General features: G+C 38.6%; 1 protein-coding gene across 5 annotated transcripts in view; it reads right to left on the minus strand.

Moving 5' to 3' along the window:
- Positions 1-22,661, minus strand: part of ckap5 (cytoskeleton associated protein 5) — a 96,072-nt gene that overhangs the window by 28,801 nt on the left and 44,610 nt on the right. For 4 of the 5 annotated variants that reach the window (XM_069905430.1, XM_069905417.1, XM_069905423.1 and 1 more), the window contains 6 exons: positions 21,728-21,931; positions 18,848-18,983; positions 18,387-18,580; positions 15,046-15,212; positions 11,579-11,602; positions 6,867-7,046 (listed from right to left, as the gene is read on the minus strand). In XM_069905430.1, the coding sequence (XP_069761531.1) occupies positions 6,867-7,046; positions 11,579-11,602; positions 15,046-15,212; positions 18,387-18,580; positions 18,848-18,983; positions 21,728-21,931 (905 nt within the window). The remainder of the gene's footprint in view (positions 1-6,866; positions 7,047-11,578; positions 11,603-15,045; positions 15,213-18,386; positions 18,581-18,847; positions 18,984-21,727; positions 21,932-22,661) is intronic. The other variant, XM_069905441.1, reaches the window with a different exon arrangement.

Consider the following 22,661-nt stretch of genomic DNA (forward strand, 5'->3'; position numbering starts at 1 on the left):
TCTGGGACTGATGTTGGCAGGCATTAGCAGACATCAAATCATGCATTACACATTTGATACATAACAGATTTCAAGAACATGTATGTACTTTTTATTGTTGTTAGTGTACTCTATTTACTATGGAAAAACACTACTGTATCATTTTTTTCTAGTCTTGATAGCATACGAGACACCGACATCTGGTATCTGATCACGTGCTGTGTAGTCTCGTTTGCTTGTTATCTTATTGGCTAAATTTTAGCTGAAAATATACTGAGTATCATAGCCCCTAAACAGCCCCAAGCAAACCTCTGGCAGAAATCAAAAAGACGTGCTATCAATTTGGAAAAGAAGCTAAAAGTGGTAAAGCAATATGGAAGTGGTAAAACTGTAAATGTTATAACGTGCCACTTTGGATGGTCTCACTCAACTGTAACCACGGTCTCACTCAAGCATAATCTCAATATTGAAGAATCGAACGAAAAATTACCCAGGCTGTTAAAGGAGCTGTACCAAAGAAATCAACAATAATAACTAAGCAGTGAGAGGGATCTATAGCTGAAATGGAGAGAAGTTGCTTGCAACATGGATAGATCAGAATCAACCCTTTTTAGAAGAGCTTAATAAGAACAATTTATGATTTGATCCTGAAAATACATGGTGATTTTTGACAAAATTAAGAATGAATAGTAAAGAGAGCTTCAGACACCTTTACCTATAGAAACATGGGAGAAAATTCTCAATCAAGTTAACACACTACAATGTGTGCTCAACATGCTTTGATACAGTTTAAGGAGGTTCATAGGGCACATGTCCAAGGACAAGCAAGCTTGTTTTTACTCCCATATAAACCATGTCTGTGACAGATGTAATTCTGATGTGGCTTCCCTGTCACATGTTTTGATCCTGCTCTTCCTGAAAAAATATTGGAAAGATATTTTTGATATTATTTCAGCAGTTTTGCTCATTGACCGACAACCTTATTCTATTACTGCCCTTTCTGGACGACCAGTTTTGGACTCTGGCCACTTATCTGCTTCAGCATGTCGTGCGATTGCATTGGTTACTTCATTAGTCAGGAGATCCATTCTAATCAAATGGAAAGATCTGCTATATTTCAATGGTTTTCCCAAACTATATCATGTTTAAATTTAGAAGAAAAAAAAATTAGAAAAGGTATGTTGGCTCCTCAGTTAAATTTGAAGAAACAGGGAGGCCATTTATTCAACATTTTCATATGATGCAAGTTTATCCTTTCAGGATCCTTTTCAATGCTTTTGAGAGTGTAGAGGAGCAGAATTAACCACAAAATAATTGTTTAACTGCTGAAACATGGTACCTCAGCTTTTGGTTTTTTTTTGTTGTTTCTTAGTTAGGGGAATATTTTTGTATTTAAAATTTGATTACATGTTTGGCCTTTTAAGCGATTGGGAGGCTCAGTTTACACATGTTACTTGATGTCTGTGTTTGTATATGTTAACCACTGTCAATATAATCTCTTTGTATCATTCTTACATTTATTTATCTGAAACTTAATAAAAAGATTGAAAAGATCAGAATCAAAAGCAGATCCCCTGAGCTACATGACGATCACAGCAAAGGATCAGGTCTTGTTCAAGATGCTGAAAGCAAAAGCTGTGACCTGACTATGATGTGCAATTTAACACTACCAGTGAGCTGGAAAACCATTTTACAACTTGATGTGGATGATGAGGATACAAGTCAGCTGATAGAAACTATCCCTGAGGAATTGACAAATGAAGAATTGCTTGAACTGGAAGAGCAGCAAGTTGCAGAAGCAGCAAGAGAAAAGGAAGAGGAGCTGTCAAAAGATTCACTGTGAAAGGTCTAGCAGAAATGCTTTCAACCTTCAACAGTGCACTGAAACAGGAAAACATGGATCCCAATGCAGAATGTTACCTTTTAGTCGAGGGGGAAAATAAATAATGCAATTGCTTGCTATAGGCAAATCTATGGTGTGGAAAAAAGGCAAACCACTAGATATCTTCCTGGAAAAAAACCCCATCTCCTCCCATGAAAGAGCCTCAGCTGTTATGGGAACATGCATGTCCATGTGACAACATGAACTGAGTTACATTTGATATGCATGTTCAGATAGACCCCATCTTCAACAGAATAAAGAGTGATCACAGCTCCTATCGTGTGAGACTATTGTTTAGGGTAAATACATGTCAGAATCAGCAACGAGGATAAAAAAATTCTACCCTCTACTCAAAATCCTGTAGATTCCATCATCCAGCAGAGGTTGGAAATGATCATTTCTGTGGCAAAACAAGCAGCAACAGGATGAAAGCACGTGTTCTTTGGGGAAAAAAAATCATGACAAAGGCAACGAAAGAGTGAGAATAAACAGTACTTCAATAGCGGATTGACTTTGGTACTGAATATTAAATAGTGAAAATGACAAATGGTGAAGGACAATTTGGGGAAGAGAGAGACTGAAGACTGGTATGATTGCCTAGATAGGTTTGATATGTACTGCATTGCCCATAATGAGAGATACTGAGACTTGCAATAAAAAAAAAACAAGCACTTGTTTTTGAACAAAGTGGTGACCAGATCATACCAAGTCTTACAAAGGGTTACATGATCTTGTCGGAGACCACCCATTCCCAGAGCCAACAGTGATCACATAAGATACAAATTCTATACCAGAGAGCAAAAGGCTGGCGAAACAGTGAGCCAATATTTGGCTGAATTGCACAAGTAATCGGAGACGTAGTTTTAGAAATTTTATGGACAAGGCTTTGAGAGACATGTTGGTAAATTGGTTTGGCTGACCGCACTGCCCAATGATTGTTGATCACAAAAATTTGGCCATCAAGTCCGCCTGTGAGATAGCTGCGAGTTTCAAAATGGCTGATCGTCACATCGATAATATACATGGTGAGCACAGAGTGAAGAGAATATTTCTGCTGCAGAAGAAATAACAGCCTTGATAACTGTTATTTCAAAAAGGTCAAGTGTTATTTATGTGACAATGCAGGACACATCATGTCAAAGTGTCCAAGACAGAAAGAGGGTCACAGGAGGAAGAACTAGAAATACATGGATTTAAAAAAAAATCTTCCAAAGTTAAAAACATCATGGGAACACAAATTCTAGCAGTGAGCCAGAGAAGAAAAGTGACTTCTGAGGATGACAGGGTGTTAGCATTCTTAGTGTATTTGATCATAGGTCAGAAATTCTTGTTCGTATTAAAGTTAACAACAAACCTGTCCGGATGGAACTTGAAACAGGGGAGGTAGTGTCATTAATGCCGAAAGATCTGAAAGACAAACTACTGCCCAAACCTAAAGAAACAGTCTGACGGTATTAAAGACAGTTACAGGAAAGAAAGATAAAGTGCTAGGGAAATGTGGACATCGAGTAAAAGGGACAGATGAAGAAAGGACAACCTATCTACATAGTAGATCCAAAAGGACTTGCCTTGTTTGGAAGGGATTGGTTGCCGCACATCCAACTTGATTAGAAGGCAATTGGTGCAGTGAAGAATGTACCCAGCGCCAGCAGAGGGGCATGCACATCTGGTGGTCATCGACTGACAGATGACTGACATAGATATTGCAGAGATGGTTTGGAGATGCTACATCTGCCAAGAAATGTAACCTAAAGCACCACAGGCAGAAGCTAATGGCCATCACAACCATGGCACTGAATTAGTATTGATTTTGCTGGCCCATTTATGGAGGAGAACTTTGATTATTGCCAATGCACACTCCAAATGGCGGATTGTGTGTGAATGCAGACAACAGAAAAGACAACTGAGTCTATGATGCGTGTTCACAGGTTATGAATTACCCATAGAACTGTTTTAGACAATGGACCTCAATTTATATCAGACTCTTTCAAGCAATTCCCATGAAACAACAATGTGTGGCACATATCATCTGCATCCTACCATCAGAGTACAATTGGGGGAAGCAGAGCATTTCATTCAGACTTTTAAAACAGGTGATGAAAGTGAAGAGTTCATTAAAAACATCATGGAATCGTAATTGCATAATTTTTGTTATCATGAAGAACAACACTGCATTCCACAATGCATGCCGGCAGAACTGATGTTTGGACATTACTTGTCCAAAGCCAAACATTGGACTTCATATTCAGCAGTTGACATCCTTGAATAAACCAAGATCTCTGGAGATCGGAGAACAGGTATTGGTACAAGATTACAGGGAGCATAAGTAAACATGGGTAAGCGGCGTGCTTCTCAAGAAGCAAAGTCCATGTTCATATTCTGCACTGGTGGGTGACAAGATATGGAAACAATGCATCGCTCAGTTAAGATCAATAGAGGACCCTATTTCAGGGCCAATTTCAGACAATCCTCCAGACCTTACACCTTTAGCACAACCTGACTCTGCTGCCCCATGACTGATTACTGAGACAAGGGCAAGATCCCAGCCAAGCACTGGATACACAACTAGCAATGAGAGGTTATCTGTTTTAGATGTTCGTACTCCTGTTCTGTGTTCTTCATCCAGAGAAGATCCAGGAGAGAAAACACCCTCTAGCACATTTCAAAGACTATATGCTGTGACTTAGAAGGCTGTTTTCACAGTTTAATGGATTTTCAAGGTAGACTGTTTAGTCCTTCTAGTTAAAATAATTAGTTGAAGTGGTGCAGTGTCCACAAGTGTTAACAGTTACAGAATATTTTATCCGAAACACTTGGGACCAGACACTTTTCAGAATTCTTTGGATAATGAATAAATACTAAACGGTGATATATTAAGTAACTGCACTGATTTCAAACTAGCGCAAAACACACTCCAACTAAAAGGTTCTCTGGACTGAGGAGTGGGGTCAAGGGGTTATAGCGGCAGCGGTGGACTGAGAAAGGGGGATGGAATTAAGGTGGTAGCGCCCGATGGGATTAGTTTTGACCACCCCACCAGCTGCCCTGTGACTGGTGGTGGGGGGAGGGGGGGGGGAGGAAAGAAGGGAGGGAGAGAAAAGAGGTGGTGAGATGAATGATGAATTAGGCAGCCATATACAGCATATAAAAGGCACCAGATCATTTTCCCCCCCCCCACCCCCACCAGCGCGAGCTTTGGTATGCAGATGCCATCCATGGAAATTATTATTGTTTTTTCAGAATTTTGGATAAAAGATTTTGTACCTGCATTTAAGTTAGACTGTAGTTATAGTTACAACTGTGATTATCTGAAAGTCAGATTATTCAAAATCCTCAATGATCCAAATTATTTTGGACTTATTCGGCTCCAAAATATTTTTGGGGGTAATTGAAGATTTAAAAAAAATCAGAAATCCTCATTTATCCAAAAAATTTCAAAGCCAAAATGACATCATTTCACTTCTGGAAAATTTTGGATAGATAAGGACATCCAAAATAATCAGAAATCCTCAATTACCTGAATTTTTTTTGAGCCAAGCAGGTGCCACAGGTTAAAAAAAATTGGAAAAACCTGAGTAGACTTTCGAGTTTTTGGTGTTAGATTTATAGGCGCCTAACTTTTTATGCGGGATTCTAAAAAAACAGCAACCTCCAAAAACCGGAATTTTTTCAGATGACATCTGCTCCTCAACAATGGAGTCTGGCAGCAAACATGACTTGACCTCTCTCAACTCTCAAGTAATCCCGTTACGTTCCACGTTGCTAATTAGTGGTATCATTATTTTACAAGTGCCTTACCTGTCCAGCATGACCCATTGCTCAACTAACATTGGAATATCCCATGTCATTTTGCTTCTTTATAAGTACCTCTGAATCGCTGTATACTGACACCCGTCCAGCATTGCGGTGCTCTCAGTTGGCCTGGTGGCTGCTCAATGCAGGATAAATGTCCATCATCACTGCCCATAATCCCCCATGCAGCTGAAATTGCTATACCAACGCCAGCAAAGAGGAACTGAAAAAGGGGATATTCCCCGAGGCACAGCAGTGGAGGCGAGCAAGGGAAAAGATGGCAGCATAACTCAGGTGAGCGGGGTGGGGGGGGGGGGGGGGGGTAGGGAGGAGGAGAAAACAGCAGTTCCGGCAGGCTTAAAAGGATCGCCATTTTAAAATGATTCCTTTGTTGTTTAGACACTGTTACAAAGTGATTTGATGCTGCTACTGGCCAGTTTTTAAGAAAATGACCAATTATCCGAAAATATCGTTTATCTGAAATAGGCCCTGTCACTACCATTTCAGATAATTGGAGTTGTACTGTATTTACAAGAAAGCACATATTTATTTTTGTGGAAGAAGTGTTATGGAAACACGCATGTCTGCGTGACCTCATGTAATAAGTTACATTCAATGTATGTGTTAATTATACACCATCTTGAATAGAATAAAGTGATCACAGTTTCCATTGTGAGATACTTTTAAGGGTAAATGCACATCAGCAAGATCCTTCAGGGTACAGTTGAAAGTAAACAAAAAAGGTAGCCTATGAAATTAAGTGTTCAGTGAATTCTTTTGTTTTTATTGATTTTGTTGAAAATATTGTATCCTGTACATTAGATGAGTACTGGACAGTGCCTACACTATGTACCTTCCTTCACATCGTACAACACTTCAGCACTAGTCATGGCAAGTGCAGTACAGTCTTATTACTAATGTATATTTTATAGGTCCTGTACAGTATTTGCATTTTATTAACTATTGTATTTAGACATGTGTAAGTACACTATAGAGGTTTAGGTAATAAGTATGTGTCTCATGGTATTTTAAGTTGTACAGTATATTTCACCCTCAATGATCGACTTGCACCCAAATTGATTTGCATCCCTACTTCCAGACCTGGATGCAAGTCGATGCATGGCTGTACTGATTTCAGATGTAAACAAAATCTTCACTAAATACAGCCCATTCTACCATATATCAATTCTCTCGCACAAAATTGGTGACTTACTTTGGTTCTGGAATGCAAACAGGTTCATAAAGGTCATCAAGTTTGTGTTGTACCAGATCTGGTAATTCACATCCACCAGCATTGTTGTCATTTTCTATCTCATCAAGATCCAGCTGGAACTCCTTCGGAATTGTGTGAGCAGACTCTGATGCAGAATGTGCATTACTGGAACGTGCTTGACTGCAAGAAAGAATTAATGCAAAAATTGATGATCTTTCATTATTGTTTTATTGACAAAAACAAACTTCAAAGTGCTTGAGGATTTTTTTTTAAATAAAGACATTTGAAACACCATTTTCATATTAGTCACCATCACCCACCCTAGTGTCGTCCCCTTTTCTGTCAAATATATTGAGTGAAAATGATTATGGTTCAAAATTTTAATACCTTCCAGAACCAACCCTGTTTGAGTATTGTGTTTGAAGTATTTTCAGACGTTTCACTAACTCGACCCAATTTCAAAGAATACCCTCCAGTTCTTGTCAACAATGATCGTGACAAGCACTAAGCAGCAAATTTTTCTTCAATCACTCAGGAATATGTAAGCCAACTGCAGCAATCAAAATATGCTGAATGATAGCTCAACTTAACCCTGGATATCTGGCAACATCTGGTGGATTAAACTCCGTTACATACATTTTATTAAGATGCAACTGGATCCTTGACTTCATCAGAAGACCACAGCCAGTACAAATCAGAAACAAAACCTCCTCCTCGCTGACGATCCATACAGGTGCACCTCAAGAATGCGTGCTTAGCCCACTGCGCTACTTGCTATACACCCATGACTGTGTGGCTGGGCACAATTCAAATGTCACCTACAAATATGCTGATGACACCCCAGACACAGAACAGGTTGGCAGAATCATAGATGGCAATCAGAAGCACACAAAGGGAGACAGATCAGCTAGGTGAGTGCTATCACAACACTACTCAATGTTAGCAAAACCAAGGAGCTGATTGTGGACTTCAGGAGAGGGAAATCAAGAGAACACAAACCAGCCCTCATCAAGGGGGTCAGAAGTGGAGAGGGTCAAGAACTTCAAATTTTTGGGTCTCAACATCTTTGAGCATCAGTCCTGGGGCCTCCACGTCGATGCAATAACAAAAGTGGCCTGCCAGCAGCTATATTTTGTGAGGATTTTGAGATTTGGTATATCACCGTGCAAATTTCTCAGGTGTACAGTGAAGAACATTATGACTGGTGAATCACTGTATGGTATGTAGCGGTCAATGCACGACAAGAAAAAATTAGAGTTGTGAACTCATCCAGTGCCATCATGGGCATCAGTTTCCACTGCATCAAGGACATCTACAAGAGGGAGGAGTCACGTGATGGAGTAGTGGCCGGACAGTGAACTCCAGCCCTCTCCAGAAAAGTCGGGAAAAACAAAGGAAAACACAAAGGCACAGAAATAAAAGTTAAAAAGTGAGTATAAAGGTGGAAAGAAGATGGCGACAAAAAAAGAAAAATCGAAAGCAACGGTAAGAAGAGAGGAAGAGAAGACAACGGAGGAAGAAGGTGAAGGCCTTACCTATTCGAAGAGGCCCGCTGTGGAGAGAGAAACCCGCTCCCTCAGGTCGGTAGAAAGTGGACTACAAAAATGGCTCGCTGAGCCGAGTAAAAGTGCGCAACCGCGCATGAAAAAAAAAACACACCGACGGGAGGGGGGACCAGCTGGGGAGTCGATCTCCACAGCCGGCAACGACAGCTGCAGAACACCTGCAGCAAGAAGAGACCACAGAAGACAATGGAAACAAGAAAGAAGAGAAGAAAAGGGCAACAAAGAAACAACAGATGGCCAACCCAGAGGAAGAAGAGGAAGAGGAAGACTACAGTGAAATAGAAGAAGAAGGGAAAGGCAAGATAAAGGAGGTACTTTCTCTTATTAAAGGATACATGGAGTCATTTAAAGAATGGCAAACACAGGAATGCAATGATTTAAGAAAAAGAATAAACAACACAGAAGAGAAAATGAATAAAATAGAGATGACCTTAACAGAAATGGGAAAGAAAATGGACAAGATGGAAGAGCGGGCAGTAGCAGCAGAAATGGAGGTAGAAGACTTAAAAAAGAAATTGGAGGAATCTAATAAAAAAGCGAGAGACACAAGAACTGTTAGCTCAAAAAATAGATATAATGGAAAACTATAACAGAAGAAATAACATAAAGATAGTGGGCCTTAAGGAAGATGAAGAAGGCAAGAATATGAGGGAGTTTATAAAAGATTGGATCCCTAAGACCCTAGGATGTCCAGAACTACAGCAAGAAATGGAAATAGAAAGGGCACATAGAGCATTGGCCTCTAAACCACAACCACAACAAAAACCAAGATCTATTGTAGTAAAATTCCTAAGATATACTACAAGAGAAAAGGTACTGGAGAAGACAATGGAAAAAGTAAGAGAGGGCAACAAACCACTGGAGTATAAAGGGCAAAAAATCTTCATTTATCCAGATATAAGTTTTGAACTCCTAAAGAAGAGAAAAGAGTTCAATACAGCAAAGGCGATTTTATGGAAGAAAGGGTATAAATTTATACTAAAGCATCCAGCGGTATTGAAAATATTTATTCCAGGACAACAAAACAGACTATTCTCGGACCCAGAAGAAGCACGAAAATTTGCAGAACAATTACAAAAATAGACTGAGGGATGAAGACGGGTAATGAGAGTAAAAATGATCACGATTGATATGTATGTGGGTAAAGAGGTATAAGAGTGAATAGATAAAATGTGCATACGTGAAGGTATCTGTACTTAGAGGAAAATATAGATAGTATAGACAAGAATGAATAAGGGAAGGTAATGGAATAGAGAGAATAAGGAGGGAATTAAAAGAGTGACCTTTGTTACATATGAAAAGTGAAATCTTTTCTGGGGAGGGCTGGGTGGGGAGAAATAGCGGTCACTGCAAAATCAGTTGACACTTGCGAGTGAATTCGCAAACCCAAATGGAGAGGGGAGATGTGGTTGTCCGACAAGGGATAAAGGACAACTCAGGAGGGGAAGGGGAGATTGGGGATAAAGAAGATATAAATAGGAGAAAAAGGAAAATGTTGGATGTTGTAGGAATGTTGTCTTATAAAGAGTTGAAAATAAGAAAACAGAAATGGAAAAGGAGGAAAGGTAATGATGGAAAAACGGAAGGAGAAGATAAACAAAGTATAAAATGGTTACGCTGAACTATATGACTTTAAATATTAATGGAATACATAACCAAATTAAAAGGAAGAAACTACTAAATTTACTGAAAAAGGAAAAAATTGATATAGCATTTGTCCAAGAAACACACTTAACTGAATTGGAGCACAAGAAATTAAAGAGAGATTGGGTAGGACATGTAACAGCAGCATCATATAATTAAAAAGCAAGAGGAGTGGCTATATTAATTAGTAAAAATGTGCCATTTAAAATAGAAGAGGAAATAATAGATCCAGCAGGGAGATATGTTATGATAAAATGTCAGATATATTCGGAGTTTTGGAATCTACTTAATGTATATTCACCTAACGAAGAAGATCAAAAGTTTATGCAAGATATCTTTTTGAAGGTAGCTAATACGCAAGGGAACATACTAATAGGAGGGGATTTCAACCTGAATTTGGATCCAAATATGGATAAAACGGGGAAAAAAATTAACAGGAAGAACAAAGTAACCAAATTTATAATTAAATCAATGCAAGAAATGAAACTTTTGGATATATGGAGGAAACAAAACCCAAAAGAAAAGGAATACTCATACTACTCGGCTAGACATAAAACATACTCAAGAATAGACCTATTTTTGTTATCAGCTAGTATGCAGGATAGAGTAAGAAAAACAGAATATAAAGCGAGAATACTATCGGACCATTCACCCTTAATATTGACAGTAAAGCTAGAGGACATCCCTCCAAGAATGTATAGATGGAGATTAAACCCCATGCTACTTAAAAGACAGGATTTTAGAGAATTTATTGAAAAACAATTAAAAATGTATTTTGAAGTAAATACGGAATCAGTGGAAGTTAAGTTTATACTATGGGACGCAATGAAAGCATTCATTAGAGGGCAAATAATAAGCTATGTAACCAAGATGAAGAAGGACTATAATCAGGAAACAGAGCAGTTGGAAAGGGAAATAGTAAACATAGAAAAAAAATTAGCAATGAAGGAAGATACAACTAAAAGAAGAGAATTGGCGGATAAAAAAATAAAATATGAAACAAGGACATCTACAAGAGACGGTGTCTTAAGAAAGCAGTATCTATCCTCAAAGACCCTAACCATCCAGATCATGCCCTCTTCACACTGCTACCAGTGGGAAGGTGGTACAGGTGACTGAAGACAAACACTGAGCAGTACAAGGTCAGCTTCTTTCCCTCTGCCAACAGATTTCTGACTGAACAATGAACCAGACACTACCTCACTTTCTCTATTTTTCGAGTCATTTATTTATTTTAATGCAATTTTATAGCAATATTTGCACTGTAATTCTGCAAAACAATTGTGACATGTGTATGACAATATATTCTGATTCTGACCAACTCGTATGAGGCAACACTGCCACTGGATGATGAAGTGCATTAAACAAGCTCTGCTGCTCCTATTTAAAATTTGGAGGAGAACACCTTCAAACAATTTTAAATCTGCTATATTATCAATGTCTGTCATTATGCTGGTTTGACATAACACCGTCAACCAACAACTAAGAACAAGTTTTACTTACATGCGATAGGTTCGATACATTATTCTTTCCAAGGAAATGCAGTGAAAAAAGTCAGAAAATAGATTTAGACAAAATGTTTAAGCACAATTATAAAAGCAACAGGGTTTAAGGAAACAATTTTCAATACCAATCAGCTTATAGCAACTACTTTTGCAGAGTTAATGAGGTGGATTTCCAATTTATTTTATTCAAGCTCCAATACTTGACTCACTTCAAGTGTAGGGGATTAGAATTATTTCTGATATACAAAAGCCAATTTGGAGAGATGGTTTATAGATAATTATACAGATATGTGGCTAGGAAAGGTTAAGAGGGATATGGGCCAAGGCCAAATGTAGGCAAATAGAACTAGCTCAGGTAAGCACTGTCAGGATCACCTATGTGGCAGTGAGCCTATGAGAAGGTCAGAGGAGTTTAGCTGGGTGGTGTTTGGGGAGTTGAAGAACGCAGTGTTGTGTCTAATGAATAATAAAAGTAAGTCAACTTCATGTGCTGAAAGAAACAAGTGAGTGTATTCTTTGTAAGCCAAGGTAAATCAGAGCCATTACAAGTGGTGATCCCCCCCCCCCCCCATGGGATCAGTACCGTGTAATTTAAAATGGATAGTGATGATAAACCCCTCACAGGAGCGGTTTGAGGAGGTCAAACTAAAGATTCCCCCTTTTTATTAATAATAAACCAGCAGTTTATGATTCTCAAAACTGGTTTCTTTGCCCTCAGTGTGTTCTGGTGGAACATCTTCCAGAGCAGACAGCCTGTGAAGAGGAGAATGTCTTAGTGGATCCGGATGGTCATCTCTCTTTCATGCTTTAGGCAGCTATTCTGCAGCATTCTCTGCAATCTGGCAAAAAATAGTTCACAAGAGGCCCGATTCTGTGTTGTAATATTCTATGGTTCTATCTAGGGAGACTCATATAGCCCAATTACAAGCTGATGACAGATAGGCAAGCAGCACAGATGTTGAGGTGGCACCACGCAGGTTAGCTGAAACAGATCCTGTTGAAGGTATTTTATCAGGTTCCTTTGAGGTTTACCTCATCATGTTCAAGAGCATTTGGTGAGTGTCTTTCGAATGTCTACCCTCGATCAGTTATCGTTATGTCCACGACCTCTGCATTGAAGATGGAATGATTGGCTTCTTCCCCTAGTTAACAGAAGCAATTGGAACAACTGCTTACTGCACCTCATGAAGGGCCAACACCTTAGCAATCAAAGGTAGCGCAAGCATCTTATCGATCAAAGTTAACAGAGTTGGAGCAGCAAATGGCAGCACTGATGATGCAGGTCCAGGCTTTGGGCACGCAACAGAATTCCTTCCGTCAATATGGTTGGAATCGTGATCGAGGATGTGGTAGAGGCAAAAGATGGAGTATTTAAGTATCAGAGATACTCAAGTATCAGAGTCCTGTCAGCTACCTTGCAATTTCTAAAAACAGCAACCAGGAAACAACCAGGCCCGGCAGTAGAGGAAAATGCTGCCCATGGGCACGTCAGCTAACATCTTTTCCTCAAAGATGGTCACTCAGGTGTTCAAGTTCTTGTAGATTCCAGTGCAGAGATTTCAGTAGTCCTTTCAACAACAAAAAAACACAGACACCCCAATATGTCATGTTCTTTCATTTGCAATTATCTCCATATTCAAACGCATGGTCAGAGGTCACTCGCATTGGATTTTGGCCTTAAGAAATCTTTCTGATAGTTTTCACAGTTGCAAATATTAAAAATTCCATTCTGGGAGCAGATTTCTTGCCATTTTTCTTTGTTGGTGCATTTGAAAAATCTGTTGTAGACAGCAGCTCTTGTACACAAGTGAGCTTCATCTGTCGTTCCTCCAATGTCATCAGCTGCCTGATGAGCTTTTAACCTGCTTCCTACTCTTTCTGAGCCTTGCTCGTTTCCCCTTGCCTAGTGTCCCCACTGTATCATCACACAGACATATAGACGCTAGGTCCTCTGGTGGTAGGGCGGACCGAAATGTCAGCCCTCCAAACCATTAAGCAGCAGGGCAGTTCCAATCAGTTGTCTTCTTGCATGGCTCAGAGGCTGGGATGGAGGGGTAGCTACCTTCGTCAGGAGGAGAGTAAGAGTGCAAGGATCATGAGAAGGTCACAGGATGGCTTAGGGAGTTGAAGAATGTCGTGAATAATAAAAGAAAGTCGACCGTGGCGTGTTGAAAGAAACGAGTGAGTATTCTTTTTGTTTGGATGCTATGGGAAATCAGTGCCATTGAAGGACCTGTTTCTGCAATGTACAACTCTCAATCAACAATCACTTCCCCTAGAGGTGTCAATTGCCATTATATAGGTGATATCCTGCTGCAACACATTAACAAGCTTTGGAGAGAAATAAATAGATTGAAGACAGGCTTCAGAGTTAAGCAGGATTTTAATTCTAATGTCTCAAATCAGAGGCACTTGGTATGTTAATCTCCCGGCTCAGGAACAACATTCAATACAAAGATATTCCCAAGAACAAAATTGTGCAGACTTTCACGGCCACTATTACATTCTCACGCACACTATAAATTGCATCTTTCCCACAACTGCTATAAACTGTGCCCATTCTTTCATTGCCACTATTATATTCTCATTCTTGCTATAATATCCCACTCACTATAAATTGCCAGCATGTCTTTCCCACAGCTGCTATTGGGCATATTCTTTCAATGCCGCTATTATATTGCCTCGCTTGCTATAAATTGCCAGTTCGACTTTCGCATGCTCACTATTGTGCATGTTCTTTCAACATGTAAAAATATTCTCATATAGTGAATATAACACACGGGGATGGTACTTGGTTTGTAAAATACACATAATGTGCATTGTGTAAAAATACTGTACTTTTCACCAATCTTTAGTTTAAACTTTCACAGAATCAGAAATATTGGCACGAATCAACAAATACATCTTCAATCTAGGTAGTGCCTTGTTTATGTATAATTCTGCCTGGGGCCACAGCACATTGAAGTAAAAACCTGGTTTACTTTTCAACTTGATTAACAATTTTTTTTTGTTTTTAGGCAGTCTGCAGGAGAGAAGTATGGAAGAAACCAAAACTTCACTGCTTTACAGGGAAGGAGGCCCATAAACTTTCATAGTCAAAAAATGTTGAGAATGACTGGGAAGGCTGAAAAGCATCTTTAGGTTGGTGACACCAAGGACATGAATGTTACAGTATTTTCTAAAATGGTTAAGTAAAAAGACTAAAAAACAAATCAACCATTCACAAGATTAGGGGCAGGGCCCTGGGATGAATTAAATGGGACACCATCCAACCCAGGTGGAATCAGTGCTGAAATATGCAGCTGGGTATATACATTGTTTATTGTTCAGATAAAGATCATCACATAGTTCAGCTGAAAAGTTTCGAAGAGCCAATACAGCATACACTATTCCTTTAATACTAAGTTTTAACCACTTCCATTTGACTGGGATCATGCAGACAAATTACAAGCAACATGTACATACTTCAGTTTGGATGGTACTTCCTCGCAGCTCTTTCGTGGTATGGCTGCATTTTGATTTATTCCTTGCGGTCTTTGAGTCTTCTCCTCTAGTTGTCTAGATAGGGTTGAGGATTTTTTAGCTGATCTTTTGATCCTTTCCTCCAACATGCTCATCTCTTTCTCAGAAAGCTAGGAAGAAAATACAAGAGTTACAACCTTCTCTCTATTATAAATTTATTACCAAAATTCCAAGATTACAAGTAACATTGAAAAACCAATCAACATCATAATTGAAGCAGCACAAAGAACTTTTGCTTCCAGCACAAAATTAAGAGTTGGACAAAGATAGGGGAAGTTACAATTAAGGCCAGCTTACAATTGACAGTACAGGTAGTCCTCTACTTCTGACCTACGTCCACCTGCACATACAACCAATTTTTAAAAAATCTTTATTAAAACTACTGTACAAGTACATATTTTGTATTAAAAGCGCTATATGCAGTGGTCCCCACACCCAGCGGCAGCCTGAGGTCCTTGAGTTACGACCAAAATGTTGGTCCCAATTACAGTCGTTAAGTCAGGGATTACATGTTTTATCATTTCTGAAAACTTCCACTGAAAAATGAGCAAATTATTTAAAATATGACCAAATAATGAAAAAAAAGACACAGAACACCCAAAAGGCTGCAATGTGTTCACTTGAGCCAAGAAACAAAAGACAATTTCAAAGATGTCAAGAGGGAGCAGAATTTGTCTGCTCTCAAATTGCAGACCTCATCAGACAAACTTGACATGTTTATCAAGATTAAGGATCAGTGAGATTCTCAATTGCAATGCACTCACATTACAACTCAAGAGAACCAAAGTTAAACAAGTCATCAGCTCATCAAGTCAAATTTTAATTGCAGAAGAACAAACCAGCTTCATCCAGGAATCATTTTCATCAACCTTTGTTTCTGCCTCCCTCCAAGATCGAAAATTGCGTAAAGTAACAATCTAATCTTGCAGTTAAACATCCAAGTGTGCTAATTAGTTCCAGTACTTTCAATACACAGATGCCTGGTTATGTTGTCATTTACCATTTATAAAATATCAGAATTAAATTACCATTTCTCCTATATTTCCAAAATAAAAGAACCATGGAATATTTCGTTTTCAATCTGTCACCCTGAAACTCAAAACCACCAGACCACACCCATGAATTACTATTCGAGCCAAAATACAACTCCTTTATTATAAATTCTGTGTGGTCTTGAATTCTCTTCTTAGAGATCTAACCATTTTCAAGTTTAAAACTGCAGTTACCCTAAAAAAAAATCAGTTTCCACAGATAATAACCACAATTTAGTTTAAGTCAAACGTATCCAATTGAAAGTTCTTTCCTGGATACTGTCAACATCCTTGAAGAGAACAGCAACAGGCACTTAAATATCTGTGCTGAACACAGAAAATTAAATTTAAATTCTGCTGCTTGCACAATACATATATGCATACATCTATGCATATTCATGCATCTATCAAGAAGCCTCAAGGGGAAAGATTCTGACACTGCCTCTGTCACTCCTCATCCTCTGACTCCACAGAAAATAATTCAAGGTTGTCCTATTTCTCCTCATAGCTCTTAATCTTGGCAGCATCTTTGTAGATCTCTTTCCTACTCTATTCAAAGCCTCCACGTCCTTCTTGTAACCTGAGGTGACCAGAATTGCACACAATGCCCATAAATGCATCTAACTAAAACTTTATGTAGCAGCAATAAACCCAGCAAGCATGCCATATACTTTCTTTGCCATTCTTTCTAGTTTCGTGGCCACTTTCAATGAGTTATGGACCTGTAGGTCACTTTGTATTTCAATACTTAATAACCTTGCCATTAACTGTTCATGCTCCCCTTGCATTTGACATCCTAAAGTACATTACCTCTGATCTTCTCTAACCTATCTGTAACTGAGCTACATTTTATATTCTTTGACACCCCCCCCTTCTATACTGTCAATTCCACAAATCTTTGTGTCTTTTGCTAACCCACATACCTTTTCATCCAGTTAATATTTTTCCACAAACTAAGATCCCAAGACAAATCCTTGCAGAACACCACTGACATCCAGCCAGAAATACACCCTTCCATCACTACCATGCCTTCAATAGACAACCCAAAATCCAAGCAAACTGTTTGTAATGGAAGATAGTTAATGGAACATAGAACCTGCTTGTTGTTTTTTACTTTTGCAGCCTTTGCTTCTGGAAGGCTGAGAACCTGCTTGTTTTTTTATAGAATCAGCAGACAAAAGCTAAATTCCACCGAGGGGCCAGAGATGCTGTTATCTGAAGAAAGGACATCTGTGCACCAAGAACATTTAATCTTCCTGCTTGTTTTGGTCACAGACTGTTAGAGGCCTAGCTTTGATGCAAAATAAACCATTGTATTCAAAGTGATAAGCTGAAAATTATGTTATTCGATAGAAGCCTAGCATGTTAGCTTGCTCGCTTATCTTTCTTGCAGTGCTGGGAATAAGTGCTTGGGTAAGCAGTTTTTGGGCAATATAAGCCATGGTCCCGCTGCTGAAGTTTGAGACTCTCCGAGAGGACAACATCTCTCAGCAAGAAGAAAAACTTCTAGAGTCCAGCCAATGTCCCGGTCGGGGAAGGTGGAAAAGCTGCTACCAGTGCCCTGACAACCTACTACAAGTGTGCAGTCGTTGCCTTGCTTTGGCAGTTGGGACCAGTCCAGGTGTTGATAAGTATAGTTGGGAAGGGCTTGCATATTGTAGTTTGAAATCAGCTTTTGAATTTGTAATAAACATTTGTATAAACTGAACTGCTCTCGGTGTGTGTGTCTCTCTCTTTTCTTTCGGTAGCTCAAACACTGTGACCAATCTAAAATGAACAAAATGAGAGATATAAGTTTACCCAAGACAATGTTCACCAAGGATTTTGGATCAGCCTGCAATGAGTGACTTGAAGTCCATGTCATAATAACCACTGCCCTATTCTCATTATCCTCCTCAAAAAATTCAATCAAGTTTGTAAGTTTTGACTTAGCCTGTAAAAAGCCATTTCTGTCCCCAATCTGATCATTCCTTTCTAAATGTGCATAAATCTTGTGCTTGGGTATTTTCTCCAACAGCTTCCCTATTAAACACTGATTTAAAATTTCTTGGATTATCCCCATTTCCCTTTTTTGAAAAAAGAAACTCCAGTCCCCCACAACCTCACCTAATGAAGATTTTCTTCATGGTTTTATTATACAAAATAGAAATATTTAAATTTATATTACACTGATCATTCTCACCTTTCTTGCACTTAACAGTTCAAGCTATTTAAACAGACTTTTTTGCTCCTGACAAAAAGAGAGATACTTACATTCCCAATCAATTTAAAAACTTGATCTCCACAGATGTTGTAGACTGTAACTATGGTATTTAAAGCAGCATTACGAACAGATGTGTCTCTGTCTCCAATCTGACATGCAATTTCTTTGAGTGCTTTGGCTGGAGATGGCTGGCAAACATTCAAATCATAAACTTCAATTAATGCACCGAGCTCTTCCAAGCATTCTGAAAAGTAAGGCAAATAAATCTGCTGCTGAAATCCATGATCAATTCTTGTAGCTAAACCTACCTCTAATAATTAAACAGTGATTTGATAGTGTAATTCAGGAACTTGAGCATAGGAAATGCATGGTGGGTGATCAGTTTTTAAGCTTCAATAAAAATCTTCACCCTTCCCATCATCCAAACGAGAAATTAAACACTACACTATGAAACAGGGATGGCAGATTTTAAAAATTCAAGTCCACAGTAATATGCACGAGATATACTCACCTGCCCGCTGCTTCGAGTTTTTGGATTTCAGTCCTTCCATAATTAAATTAAACATTTTACTAGCTGGATAAACCTTACACATCATGTTCAAAATGGACCGAACATCTTTACGAATCACATCTTTTGGTTCTCCAACCTGAAGTACAAATTACTCAAAGATTAATTTCTCACAAGCAAATGAAAACTATAGTAAGCCATTCTCAACTCCATATACATTTGGGTCCCAAAAATTAAAGATGGTGATTTTTTCTAAAATTAAATATTCAGTTTCCATAAACACCTGAAAATCAAAATTTCAGCTTTTTCAAGATTTGAAAATATTTAAAGACTGCTCACTAAAAATAATTTACATCATACTTAAAAGAACAACTACCCTAATGTCTGGATAAAATAATCTAATTTTAAAAAGTTGCAAGGAAATCCATCTCCGCATGCTATCATTTGCACATGTCCCTTAACTCCATTTCAGCATAACCTGAAGCTTCACAGGCAAGCAATGGATGAGATGGAAAATAACTATTCAGGATAATTAATTTTACTCCTGTGGTTTATGATGAATCAAATTACAGTGAGCTTTTCTTCAAAAGAAACAACCCCCTTCTCCCCAATTCTGACGGTAAATCTGAAGAGTGGACAGTTCCTCCAAAAATGTACATTTCACTCAACTAGATTCCATATTCTGTTTTAGCTATTACTGTATTTTTGTTCCAATAATCTCAAAGCTGAAATTTTCAGATTCATTAATTTTTCCTGGTAAGATTCTACAATTCAGTTTATCTACAATTTTGGTTCCAAAATGGCCTTCATCATCTTAATAACCACAATGTGTATGATGCAATAATACCCATTACAAAACATCACCATTGTATTCTTCAAATTTGGAAAATACACTTTCCTTTTCCCATCCACCCCTTTATTTTTTTGTTCTGTGCCATCACTGTCAATGGTTTCATGAGCTTTAATTTTGTTCTTATAAATTATGGAAGGATGATAAAAGTTGACTATTATGACTGTAATTCCTGCATCTTATTTTATAACGGTCAATTTTTCTTCCCATGCACCCACCCTGCCCAAAATATAATACATACACCTATATAAATAGACACACACACACATATATATATACACACATACACATATACACACATATATATACACACACACACAATTATTTTTATATATACATATACACACACACTGGATTGTTATCAACCGTACCCTACCACCTTTCAATATTGTAGTTATCAAGGACTGAAATCTTTCCCTTCATTTAGCCAGGTCCATTACCATAATCAATAGATCATCCAGCATAGAACACAGCATAGAAATGGTTCCTTCAGCTCTTCCAGTCAGTGCTGAACTATTTTTCTGCATAGACACACTGACCTGCACCCAAACCATACATCTCTATATCACACATGTCCAAATATCAAAACAGAGCCAGCCAATTCAGCTGCCAATTCATTTCACACTCCCACATTAATGTTCCCTTCAAATTTTTCCCCTTTCAGCCTTAACCCTGTCCTCTACTTTTTAAATCAGTCATCCTCGATGGAAAAAGTCTACATTTATCCTATCTATATCCACCATAATTCAGTATAACGATCACATCTCCCCTCATTCTTCTGCACTCCTGGGAATAAAATCCTAACATGCTTAGCCTTACCCTGTAACTCAGCTCTTCTGGTCCTGGCAACATTCTTGTAAATCCCTTCTGCATTATTTCAATCTTATTGATATCCATCCTGCAGCTAGGTGTCCAAAACTAGACACAATACTCCAAATTTTGCCCTACCAATATCTTGTACATATTTACCACAACATCCCAACACCTCTACTAATGCTTTGATTTAAGAAGGCCAGTGTAGCAAAAGCTCTCTTATGACTGCATCTACCCATGGTGCCACTTTCAGGGAATTATCTATCTGTATTCCCAAATCCATCTGTTCTAACACACTCCTCTGTGTCCTACCTCAGAGAGAGTGCATCCTACCTTGGTTTGTTCCTCAAAAGTGCAACACCTCACATTTATATGCATTAGATTCCCTCTGCCATTTTGTAGCCCATTTTTCCAGCTAGTCTGGATCCTGCTGCAAGCTTAGAATCCCTTATTCTGCACGGCACCTCTGATTTTTTTTATCTGCAACTTGTTGATCCAATTTACTACATTATCATCAAAAATCAATGATCTCAGTGATAAACTGCACCGATCCTTGAGGCACACCACTCGTCACAGGCCACCAGTCAAAGTGGCAATCATCCACCACCACTCTTTGGCTTCTCCTGCAAAGCCCATGTTTAATCCAACTGATGGCCTCACCATGAAACAACTGAACCTTCCTGAATGACTTCCCATGTGGGTCCATGTAGTCAACATCCACAGCCTTTCCTTCAACCATCTTTCTGGTAACCTCCTGATTAAAAAAAAACACTACAACACACAAAGCCATATTGACTATCCCGAGTCAATGTCTATCGAAATACTTGTATCCCATCTCTTAGAACAACTTCCGATAACTAGCCCAACTTCAGTCTGCAGCACAATTGACATAGTGGTTACAACGTCTTTTACAGTCCCAGCAATAGAGATCAGGGTTTGAATTCTGCGCCACCTATAAGGAGTTTGTACGTTCTCCCCGTGTCTGTGTGGGTTTTTATCTTGGGCTCGGTTTCCTCCCACCATTAAAACATACCGGGGGGGGGGGGGGGGGGGGTGGGGGTTGCGCAAGCTCATTTTAATTGGGTGGCACAGACTCATGGGCCGAAATCTACCATCAACTCTGAACCTTAGATTTAGCAGATTCTTTGCCCCACCCCATTCATAGATACAAATGTTTTTTTTTAATGATACTTCTATTGGAAAGCTACAGAGTCATTTACCTTATTAATCAGGTACGGAATAAATGAAGATGCCTCATTTTCAGTTAAATGATAATCTTCTTTGCTCAGCACCATAAATAATAACTTCAAGTATTCGAGGACTTTCATCAGCACACTTGTGTTGGTGTCAAAAAATCGAAGCGTTAACCACTTGAGAATGAGATCCAGGCAAGCAACAGTCCCTTCTATTTCACTTTCCAAGTGCTAAGAGAAAAAGAGTTACATTCTTTGCTGAGCGACAATTATGCATTAAATCAGTGGTATTTAAACATTTTCTTTTCACTCACAAACCACTAAGTAATCTCTATACCATAAGTGTGCTGAGATTAGTAAGGGATCGTTTCAGATTTATGTTCCTGAAATATTTTGCTTGATAAAAAATGTAATTGGCCCATTTCCTTTGGAGTTATGAAACCGGGCACATAACGAGTCAATTAGGTACGATTAAAACTGTGGTTTTCAACCTTTTTCTTACCACTCACCCATCACTATGTGAACTGGATAGCAATTAATCAATTGTTGCTGTCAGGTGTTAGAAGAAAACCTACTCTTTGGCTTTCCTATCAATTTTCCAAGCACAGCATGGATGTTCCTGTAATTGCATTCTAATTCAAAATTAAACATGGGCATCAAATATCTATTAGCCCATTTCTGAGAAGCAACTTTTTATTGTCTAAACTGCTCCTAAGTAACTTTTTGATCCTGAAATGTTGTACAAGTATGAAATTTCAACTCTTAAAATAAATTTGTAGTTGACAATTTGGAGTACATCTCCTCCCCTCAAATCTATATTTCTATATTGTTGTCTATACCCATTTCAGCAATGAACTTGTTACATTTGAGTTCAATTTTACACTGACAATTCAAATTTTAGATAGTCTGGTTCAAATCATCCACCAGCAGCACGCATCATGGTCATAGAAATTATGGCTAA

The sequence above is a fragment of the Narcine bancroftii genome, chromosome 1 (assembly GCF_036971445.1).
Source record: "Narcine bancroftii isolate sNarBan1 chromosome 1, sNarBan1.hap1, whole genome shotgun sequence".
Lineage (NCBI taxonomy): Eukaryota > Metazoa > Chordata > Chondrichthyes > Torpediniformes > Narcinidae > Narcine > Narcine bancroftii.